Genomic DNA, 12,124 nt, shown 5'->3' with positions numbered 1-12,124 from the left:
GGACCTTATTGACAATTCATACTGCCTGTCAAACAAACAGGATTTTAACAAACATTCTATAGAAACTCAAGAATCTATGTAAATCGCCTCAAAGGTTTTCTGCATACTTAACATTAGAAGACATTAACAATAAGCGTCTTTCCTTGTAAGACGATGATAGCAATAAGGTTCGGACAATAATTGTCAATTAGTGATCAATTTCCTTTGTTTCTTATAGAGTCTATTGTGATGTCATAAATTCCAGGAATAATTGGCTTTGTGTCAAGACTCTTCAGATGTCCATTAGACTTGATCTGTTGATTAAAATCTTTTTTCAATTTACGGAAGCGAAATGATGGCTGGTTTTTTGAATTTTTTTCTTACATTAAATATCTTTCAGGGGTAATGCACCAATAAGGTGTTTTTTTATACGAGTTGATAGCCTTTTAAAGCCATGATTATGAAGTCTCATATATTTCCAAGCCCCAAACAAAAACTTCAGAATTTACTTTTATTACATCTAATTCTATTTCTGTCAGGGCCTTGATGACCAAGTGTTCTAAGTAGTTCTACTACCATAATCACCTAAACCAGTCAACATTGAGGTTGTGAGTTTGAACCCTTCAAGTGTGGGTGCACTAGATTACAATCTTAAGCGACTGCAGATTTAGAATTGTCAGTTTTCCTATCCAAGGTCGTGGTTTTCTCCGGGCATTTCTGCTTCATCCACCAATAATAACTGGCCCTCACAATATACCTCAAACATGTCAAAACTCAAAAGTGATGCTTAAAAGTGGCGTTAAAACACCAACAATGAATCAAACAATCTGATTCTGTCTTTTGAAATATAGATAGGGGTATATGTCAACCCCAAAACACACAAAAAAAATCATCGAGCAATTAAATTAGTCTTTAACATATTAATAAGAAAGGTATTTCATTTTCACATTTGTCTAAGTTGTTGTGATACATACAACACGTTTGTTCATTAATTCTCCAAAGTTTGGTGGTTTAACTTTTGTATTCCAAGGGTATGCAATGTTACAGTTCAAATAATCTTAATCTACCTTTAAACCAAACCTATTGAGAATTTGGAATTGTCCAGACAGACATTGACGAGTTATTTTTCCAAATCTGAAATGACACTGTTATATATATATACTTATAAATGGAAAATCACTGGTACTTCTGACATGTCTGAGGTACTGTATTAAAACATTGGACAAAACAAGTAGCTAATGAGGTAATAATTTTAACCTGCAAGTTACTGAAAACCAAAATTGTCTGTAAACGTTGTAGTTGTAGCCAAGAAACAAAAAATTATCTGCCATCATGGTGCAGAAAATATGTCTCTTCAACTTCAATAGGAAATTATGTAAGCACAGAAAACTCTTGTAGGGTTTTAAATTTGATTCAATGCAATTAAACTTCCCAGAAAGATATTCCTAAAAGTGTTAAATTAATTTAATCAGTGTCTACAAAAGGTACTGTGTACTTTTATGATGATAATAAACAAACATGCATTTAAATTAAATTTGTCACAAACAACTGCCAGGCATCATAAAATGTCACTTTTAATGGCATTAGATCATCTAATTTAGATTTCAGCCATGTTCCCTGTACCATTTGAGCAAATCAATAAGTAAATTTAAAACTATAAATGGACTTTGTGTCAACATTAATCTGTTTTAATTTCCATAAAATAGATGAACATGATAAAGGCCAAAGCCACAAATGTACTCAAAGCACTTAATTTGTATGCTTCAGTTTTTTAAATGAGGCAGTTCCCAATACAGGAGGTCTCTGATGGAGGACAGGTTATTTGAGGTTAATTATGACATTTTAACCTCAATCAGAATCTCTACTACAATATTTTGGACAGGTATCACCACCCCTATGATATACCAGTTCTAGACAATCTTTACAATAATAATTATTTTTTGTTTTTACATAGTTACCCAAAGTATTTTTGATAGCAGTACAAATTATACCAGATGCTCCGCAGGGCATAGCTTTATACGACCGCAGAGGTTGAACCCTGAACGGTTAGGGCAAGTATGGACACAACATTCAAGCTGGATTCAGCTCTAAATTTGGATTGTGATTAAATAGTTGACACAGCATAGGTTTCTGACACAGAATGAATGTGTTCTAATGAACTTAAAATTTTTGTTTCTCTTAGAGCAATTCACTATGCTGTTGAATATTAATCCTCTCAAAAAAATGTTTGAAGAAATTTTCTTTTTTATTTATGAAATTTCAAATGAGAAAAATTGAACCCAATTTTTTTAATCACATCCCCCTTTCCCTTATTCCAAAACTAATCTCAATTAAAATTTCTAATGGAGTTTGCAACAATAACTACTCATTTAAATACATCATAAAATATTAAGATGTAAAAAAACTGCTTGTTATCACTGAATGGTAAAGATTATTTTAATTTATCAGTTGGTAGTAAAAAGTGAATATACATTGTATATTGTATATAACAAAGATTTAAGTTGATTCTGGACAAAGAAAGATAACTCCAATTAAAAAAAAATCTTGCTATTGCACAATATTTTGCAATTAGATATTTCTTGCTTACTATTCTGGACAAAGAAAGATAACTCTAATTAAAAAAAAATTTGATATTTCACAATATTGTGCAATTAGATATTTCTTGCCATTGCGCAATACTGTGCAATTGAAAAGACTTGCTATTACACAATACTTAATATAATAATTTTAGATCCTGATTTGGACCAACTTGAAAACTGGGCCCATAATAAAAAATCTAAGTACATTTTTGGATTCAGCATATCAAAGAACTTCAAGATTTCAATTTTTGTTAAAATCAGACTAAGTTTAATTTTGGACCCTTTGGACTTTAGTGTAGACCAATTTGAAAACAGGACCAAAAATGAAGAATCTACATACACAGTTAGATTTGGAATATCAAAGAACCCCATTTATTCAATTTTGGACCCCGATTTGGACCAACTTGAAAACTGGGCCAATAATCAAGAATCTAAGTACATTTTTAGATTCAGCATATCAAAGAACCTAACTGATTCATTTTTTGTCAAAATCAAACTAAGTTTAATTTTGGACCCTTTGGACCTTAATGTAGACCAATTTGAAAACGGGACCAAAAGTTAAGAATCTACATACACAGTCATGACAGTTAGATTCAGCATATCAAAGAACCCCAATTATTCAATTTTGATGAAATCAAACAAAAGTTTAATTTTGGACCCTTTGGGCCCCTTATTATGTTGGGACCAAAACTCCCAAAATCAAACCCAACCTTTCTTTTATGGTCATAAACCTTGTGTTTAAATTTCATAGATTTCTATTTACTTATACTAACGTTTTGGTGCGAAAACCAAGAAAAATGCTTATTTGGGTCCCTTTTTGGCCCCTAATTCCTAAACTGTTGGGACCTAAACTCCCAAAATCAATACCAACCTTCCTTTTGTAGTCATTAACATTGTGTTTAAATTTCATTGATTTCTATTTACTTAAACTAATGTTATTGTGCAAAAACCAAGAATAATGCTTATTTGGGCCCTTTTTTGGCCCCTAATTCCTAAACTGTTGAGACCAAAACTCCCAAAATCAATCCCAACCGTTCTTTTGTGGTCATAAACCTTGTGTCAAATTTCATAGATTTCTATTAACTTAAACTAAAGTTATAGTGCGAAAACCAAGAAAATGCTTATTTGGGCCCTTTTTGGCCCCTAATTCCTAAAATGTTGGGACCAAAACTCCCAAAATCAATACCAACCTTCCTTTTGTGGTCATAAACCTTGTGTTAAAATTTCATAGATTTCCATTCACTTTTACTAAAGTTAGAGTGCGAAAACTAAAAGTATTCGGACGCCGGACGACGACGACGACGACGACGCCAACGTGATAGCAATATACGACGAAAATTTTTTCAAAATTTGCGGTCGTATAAAAAATTAAGTTTTGACAAGCTTTGACCTAAATTTATAAAGATTTTTTTCTCAAATGTGGTGATCTAGTGGTTTCATTGAGTCCCATTTAAAGAAACCTAAACATTTATAACACACACCAAAGCAACATTACGAGTCACTCAGTTGGCCTTGTTTAAGGTCAATGCATTAGCCATATATCATGTATATGTAGCTTTTAGCCATATATCATGTATGTAGCTTTTAGCCACACCCCTCTCACCCCAAACCCTTTTCACCCTATGAGTCATAATGAATGCCTCAGGAACCTTCTAACAATTATTTTTTCCCCTCATAAGACAACTTAACTACATTTGCAACAATTTTAAAAGATTGGACCAAGACGTAAATTACAAAATCCAGCTGTGCTGTAATGCACATCAATGCTCAGACAACTATCTCAATGAGACATGAGGAAACTGACTTGCAATTAACACATAATTAAATCAACATTTAAACTGTATGATGTAATTAGCCTTGATAGCTACGTCTAAAGAGACTCTTGAAGATATTGCCCCTGTTTTCCAAGTGGATGGAGCAAATTGTTTGCACAATTACACAATCATTGACTGGCATGTACAATGATGTAAGACTGCAACTTATTGTTTATTTTATCTAGCTTATTTCTTTTGAAGTTTTATTCACTGCTCCTTTCAAATTAAATATCCAATTACAGTTTTTTAGGTAAACTACATTAACAAATGAATTAATTATGTTCTAACTTCAATGCTTTAATCGATTTCAATAAAAATGCTACTACAAACCAATAATGAAAAGTTTCTGTTTCTATCATAATACAATTGAACAAAATAAAAGAGTGCTGCATTAGATATTGGTGTCTAGAATTAGCCAATTATGGGGGAATTATTTTCAAGTGTACCTATTTTTGTGGATTGATGAAAAATGTATTTTCTTGAATATTTGAATGCATGATTTTGCCAAACTCTGCATAAAAGATTATTGAATAATTTGTATTTCATTGACCGTCAATATCATGGTTCATCTTTACCAACATATAAAATCCACAAAAAAACTGTTTCTTAGTGCATATCGTATAGCCGGTTATTTTCACGGTTGTAAAATTTCACAATTTTCAATGAATAAGGTACATACAAAATATTTTGGTGGTTGATATTATTTTGGGGGATTCAATGTTTTTATCTATACCTTTGCATGTGCACTTTTAAATTGGTGAAATATATTTTGGCAATTTTGTTCTATCCGCATAAGATAAGCGAAAATTTACACCCTGCGAAAATAACCTACTACACAGTATTACATGACCATACTCTTTTTAGTATTTTTCTAACTTCTTTTTCTTACAGTGAGGGCTTACTCATGGTCAAGTGGTCTTAGAAGTCCATATTCAGTGATCACTAGCCTGTCCACACTGAGGTTCTGTGTTTGAACCTCACTCCTGGGAAGTATATATTCAAATCCAATCTCATTGCCAAAGATTGACAGTTTTAATGCAGAAGGGTGGTGTTTCTGTATAGGAACTCAGACTTTAATTCTCTTTAATCCAGGATATAGCAAAATTAAAGGATGCTGAATGTTGCATTTAATACCAACCATTAATTAGTTAATCAATCTAGAAATATTTAGAACAAGATCAATAAACTGTTATCACAGAGATATGTCTTGCTATTTTGTAATTTTGATTATGCAAATGTTGCAATTAAAATGGTAAGGCTAAAATTCAAAGTCAATGAACCATGACTGAGGTACATGGCATAACCATCTGCATGGAAATGAGATGTGTCAATGCTAATACAACTGTATACCAAATATATACCGAATATTATTGACCTTCCACTTGTGGTTCACCACAAACTAGGCCTAATCAGAAACTAATACATTGTTGACGCCAACGCTGAGAACAGCATACCTAAGTCTCACTCTTTGACTTCGTCAAGCAAGACAAAAACTGAAAAGGATACACATCTTTCATATCATCTAATGTTGGTGCTCTGAGAATGTCTTGAATATTGATAATCTGAAAAATAAACAAGATTAATTTATTGCTAAAATTACAATTTTTATTTTTTTGCCTGAATACATGCTGTTAACAAAATTATATTGATACCATATAATATATATATATCAAAATTTGGCCAGATCTATCATGTCTTTGAACATTTCCAAATTAACCTCAAAATGCTCTGTGTCAAAAATGTACAAAATACCAAAATATAGACTTTTCAAAATACTGCAATATCAACTTTATTGGTGCTCAAATTTTAGATGCCAGAATTTCCTGTTTGATGCTTAGATCAAATACTTGCTCATTCAAACATAACTATTTTCTGACACTGAGACAGTAACTTTTTCTTATATTTTTCTTAAGGCAATTTATATCAATTCTTTACTTATAGACATTTATTTCAAATGTCAAAGTAACACTGCTAATTCAATACAAGTCTTATATATAATCTATCTGTATCTCACTAATTCAACACAAGTCTTATATCTATCTGTATCTCACTAATTCAATACAAGTCTTATATATAATCTATCTGTATCTCACTAATTCAATACAAGTCTTATATATAATCTATCTGTATCTCACTAATTCAACACAAGTCTTATATATAATCTATCTGTATCTCACTAATTCAACACAAGTCTTATATCTATCTGTATCTCACTAATTCAATACAAGTCTTATATATAATCTATCTGTATCTCACTAATTCAATACAAGTCTTATATATAATCTATCTGTATCTCACTAATTCAACACAAGTCTTATATATAATCTATCTGTATCTCACTAATTCAACACAAGTCTTATATCTATCTGTATCTCACTAATTCAACACAAGTCTTATATCTATCTGTATCTCACTAATTCAATACAAGTCTTATATATAATCTATCTGTATCTCACTAATTCAACACAAGTCTTATATCTATCTGTATCTCACTAATTCAACACAAGTCTTATATCTATCTGTATCTCACTAATTCAACACAAGTCTTATATCTATCTGTATCTCACTAATTCAACACAAGTCTTATATATAATCTATCTGTATCTCACTAATTCAACACAAGTCTTATATCTATCTGTATCTCACTAATTCAACACAAGTCTTATATCTATCTGTATCTCACTAATTCAACACAAGTCTTATATCTATCTGTATCTCACTAATTCAACACAAGTCTTATATCTATCTGTATCTCACTAATTCAACACAAGTCTTATACCTATCTGTATCTCACTAATTCAACACAAGTCTTATATCTATCTGTATCTCACTAATTCAACACAAGTCTTATACCTATCTGTATCTCACTAATTCAACACAAGTCTTATATATATAATCTATCTGTATCTCACTAATTCAACACAAGTCTTATCATGTATATCTTGTATATATCTATTCCAAATGAAACTTGATTAAAATAGATATAGATTTTCCCCCTTCATTTTGACATCATTGTCATTCTAACAAACTGTCTGTTCACTTTCAAACGATGTCAATAGCTGGCTAATTGATTTCAAGGATGAAACAGAAATCTAATGTTTTCGGTTATTACTATGTAGACACAGATGGCTAATCAAATTGTTTTCTGTTGTTAACTTTCATCTTTAATCTGAGAATTTATTCAACAAATGGTGGCAGTTAAATTAGTTTTTTACCCTTTATAATGAAAATATTTAGTTGTGTTTTCAGACTACCTAATATATAACCTTACATAAATCATTTTTCAACAATTTTGGTTGAGTACCGTAAGTGTCGAGAATTTTTCTTCTATAATAAACTTTACAGCTTATCCATAGAGAAAGTTCACACAATTCTATAAATAGAAGCTGATCTCATAATATAGATGCTTTCAAGAGTACATGTACAAAAAACATTGACAAATATTTGCATCACACGAGTAAACGGTGACGTAACGATGTTTCGTATAATCTGCACTTTCATGGAAACATTATGACGACATGGTAAATAACAAATTGATCGCTCTAGTCTAATATAGTACTACAATAGTTCCAACAAGTGAAGCCATTATCCCCAACTGCATTTATCTATTTTAGATCTCCTTGTCTATATCGGGAATTTTTATGACAGTAGAATCGGCAACCTAATCAATCTCCTGATATTCCATTTATCAGCTATATTGTATTTTTTATTACCGTAGCTGATTCTGGACTGGGAATGCGATGAACAACTTTAATTCCAATGTTCAGGGATGCTTTAAGAAATGCACTTATAAATATTAAACAATGAAATTCCATAATTTTTTGGAAACTAATTTAATTGTACATGTTATTTATATATAAGCTAATAATAACATTAGATGTATGTAGAAACTTATAAAGACTTAGCAACACAAACCCAACCAATTACTGGGTGTGATCAGGTGCTCAGGAAGGGTAAGTAGATCCTGCTCCACGTGCATATGTCATCAGTCATGTTACTCATGTAAGTACAAACCCATTGATAAACTTGTCTAATTCAGTAGGTCACATATATCTTGGGGGAAAACAGACTTGGGGTAATTGTAATTGTAATCGTTAATCAGCTGTAATTGATTACTATTTTTCAAGTAATCAGTGTAATCATTAATCAGCCAAAAATCTGATTACATGTAATTTAATTTAATCAATTACTTTTTAAAATACCCTGTAATCATGATTACTTTTTGATTACATTCTGATTACAATGAAAAAAATCTAAAATTGTGTTTTTGGTCATTAAATGAACCTCTTTGTTATTCATATATATGATAAATTTTAAACATACTAAAATGGTTTGGTTACATCAAGCATGTCTACTTCAGTAAAAAATAAAGTTACAGTACTGAAAAGTCATCATTAGCCTAAGCAGAGACATATAATACAATTATATATCTTTTTGGTAAAAGATATTGTACATACATGTATTTTCATCGTTTGATAACAACTGTTATATATTCAAGTAATACTTTTCTTTAACCCTGAATTATAATCTTTTGTTAATTTTTGTGATTTTTGTCAACTTTGAATTGACAGGTAGGAGACTAATTAATGTTTGTTTTTATTGCAATTACCAATTGAGTATAGCTGTAGGGAAATATATATGATAAAAGATAAATCAGACATGAAAATTTATCTAATTAGCACATTAATTAAAAGTTGGACAAATATGTTGTTTAATTTTTTTTTGTATTTGGACTGGACATGTAAAATGCAATGATTTTTAGTACTTACATATTGTTTACAATTTGATTTAACATTTCTATTAAAATTTAACATAGTTTTAACTGGTAACTTTATTTCATCCATATTTAAACTTCCATAAACTGCAACTTGGAATACATATAAATTATGAAAGAGCGGTCAGAAGACAAACAAAAAACTCTTGATTATGATATATCTTTATTAAATTCAATTCAAAATAATTCAGAGATCATTGGTGATAAAGTGTAATGTATAAATATGTAGTGAAATTTGGTGTTTATTTAAATAAATGAAGTTTAATTTAAAGTTATCATTTTATAATTGAACCAAATGAAATACTTTCTCAAAAATGCTATAGTTATATTGAACATTTATTCATTCACATCATTCAAAATGTTTTGTTTTTAAATTCATTGTAATCAGATGTAATCATGATTACTTTGTCAATGTAATCATTAATTTAATCAGATACTTTCAGAAATGATGTAATCATTAATTTAATTTAATCGTACAAATGACAAAGTAATTGTAATTTAATCAATTACATCGAAAGTAATCGGACCCATCTCTGGGGGAAAAGGGAGGGGATTGTAGTAACAACAATACCCGGACACGTCCACTTGTATTTTTTGTCTATCTGATGAGATAAGCCTTTTTCAACTGATTTTTATAGTTCGTTCTTATGTTGTACTGTTATACCACTGTTCCGGGTTAGGGGGAGGGTTGGGATCCCACTAACATGTTTAACCCTGCCACATTATTTATGTATGTGCCTGTCCCAAGTCAGGAGCCTGTAATTCAGTGGTTGTCATTGTTTATGTGTTACATATTTGTTTTTCGTTTATTTTTTTTATTTTTTACATAAATGAGGCCGTTAGTTTTCTCGTTTGAATTGTTTTACATTGTCTTATCGGGGCCTTTTATAGCTGACTATGTGGTATGGGCTTTGCTCATTGTTGAAGGCCCCATGGTTACCTATAGTTGTCTCATTGGCAATAATACCACATCTTCTTTTTTATATGGTAAGTAAAGTTAATCTTTTGCTGTATTTAACTCCCAAAATTATCAGATCCAAGCAGAATACATGTATATATATATATATATATATATATATATAGAGTATTCTAAGACACCTGCAAATGAATAGAAAATGACATTTTTGTTTTAACAGACTTCGCCAGCATGATCAGCAAGAATATCTAACAAGCAAGAAAATGAAAAGAATAGGCATTTTATATCAAAATAATCCAAAAACATTCCCTAGACATTAAACAGTTGAGCAACACAATTTTCCCCAAATACATGTACCAGAGGTGAAAATATTAGTACTTCCAGAGAGAAAGTGGTTCCTACTCCACAGTTCTAGATACTTTCCCATCATGCAACGTTAACTGTTTGTGTGCTCTGGTCTCTGGGGTTTCCCGGTGTGTTAAAGAACAATTGGTGGCCTTCACCTATCTATGTCCTTTGGTTGGGGTTGTTACGTCTTTCCCTATTTCCATTCTTCATTTTTATCTCACTGTCAATTAGTATGGACCTCTTGATAGTACATTTACTTATATTAGCATACTTACATTTTCATGTTTGAATCTGGTTAAAATTTTAATTTCTCGGAGTGTGCGCTGGCAATATGTCTGATGTTCAAATGGAGATATTTTCTTAATGGCGACTTTTTGGCCCGACCCAGAATCTTGAGCTGATCTGTAATAAAACAATGTTTTTAAATTAGATATGTACTAATAGCTTTTGTTCACAAACTATATTCCCGCTATCACTTCCCACCTATTTCTAATTTAATCACAAAACTGAACAGAAATGTAAAGTTTTCCTATCCTAATACAGGTCATTCAAGTGTCCATCCCCCCTCCCCCCCAGCCAATGAGGAGGGAACTCCAAAATTTCAATTTATAATTTCCAGAAGTTTTTTGTAAAAATCTTCAGTTCTTTAATTTATTGTGACTTCAATTTATTTTATTCTTAAATGAGATCATGACTTTTCAATAAGATTGGGCAACTGCAGCCTCACAAAAACTTAAGATGACTTTTTTCTGTGAAGAAAAAACATCAAAAATATGGTGCAGGTTATTTAAAAGTGTGCACTGCATTTTTTGGTTATTTGAAAAGACAGAATAAATATATAACAGCCAGTTTCTTTCAATTTAATTTTAGTCCCATTTTCAATGATCAAATCAGAAAAATCTATGAGCTGATAGACAAAAAAAAATTTCAGCCAATAAGAAGACATGTTACATCCAAAAATAATTTAAATCATCTTATTATACCTAAATTAAGTAAACCTTAAGTATATAGTCACAAACACAGCTGTTTTGAAATATTTAGATTTAGTATATATATTATAATTAGAGAAATTGGAAGACACAGTAATTGTGTCTAGTGGAGAAGATACATGTGATAAAAAATATAACGTGAGGATGGATTTGAATAACTGATATTCAAGTTTTATATAAAGTGACACAAAACTAAATAAACGATATCATTATTCATTCATCATGTTCATTCAATACTCCATGAGGAAGCAAATACGTTTCATTAGAATACAATTCATGAAATTAATCTTCAACATGTCCCTCATTAAATGAAACATCAACTTCAAATACTATACAAAAAGACAAGCAATAAAATTTGAATGTGGCAATGAGATAAAATGTCAATGCTGTCAAGGACTGGAGGGTTATATTAACATTCATAAACCAGCAGTGCTCATTACATCAAGGACTTTTATAATTAAACACAGATCTTTTACACCAGAAGGAAAGCATTACAATGTATTTATATCAATTAATTTGTGTTTCATACATATTTATTTGTTTGTTTAACGTTAACCTACTCTGAGTAAAATAGAGAAAGGAAATGGTGAATGTGTCAAGGCGACAACCACCCGACCATAGAGCAGACAACAGCCGAAGGCCACCAATGGGTCTTCAATGTAGTGTATTCTTTTAAGATGCATGATTTTTTTGGAGACATGTGTATCTTTAACAATAAATGCACC

General features: G+C 30.9%; 1 protein-coding gene across 1 annotated transcript in view; it reads right to left on the bottom strand.

Moving 5' to 3' along the window:
• Positions 1–12,124, bottom strand: part of LOC143076241 (mitogen-activated protein kinase 1-like) — a 47,793-nt gene that overhangs the window by 16,290 nt on the left and 19,379 nt on the right. Inside the window, exons 2-3 of the mRNA XM_076251969.1 lie at positions 10,686–10,812; positions 5,879–5,934 (exon numbers count right to left, since the gene is read on the bottom strand). Of these exons, the coding sequence (XP_076108084.1) occupies positions 5,879–5,934; positions 10,686–10,812 (183 nt within the window). The remainder of the gene's footprint in view (positions 1–5,878; positions 5,935–10,685; positions 10,813–12,124) is intronic.

This window comes from Mytilus galloprovincialis, chromosome 5, assembly GCF_965363235.1.
Source record: "Mytilus galloprovincialis chromosome 5, xbMytGall1.hap1.1, whole genome shotgun sequence".
Taxonomy (NCBI): Eukaryota; Metazoa; Mollusca; class Bivalvia; order Mytilida; family Mytilidae; genus Mytilus; species Mytilus galloprovincialis.
Note: the sequence above shows the minus strand (reverse complement) of the source record. Positions and strands in the feature narration are given on the sequence as shown.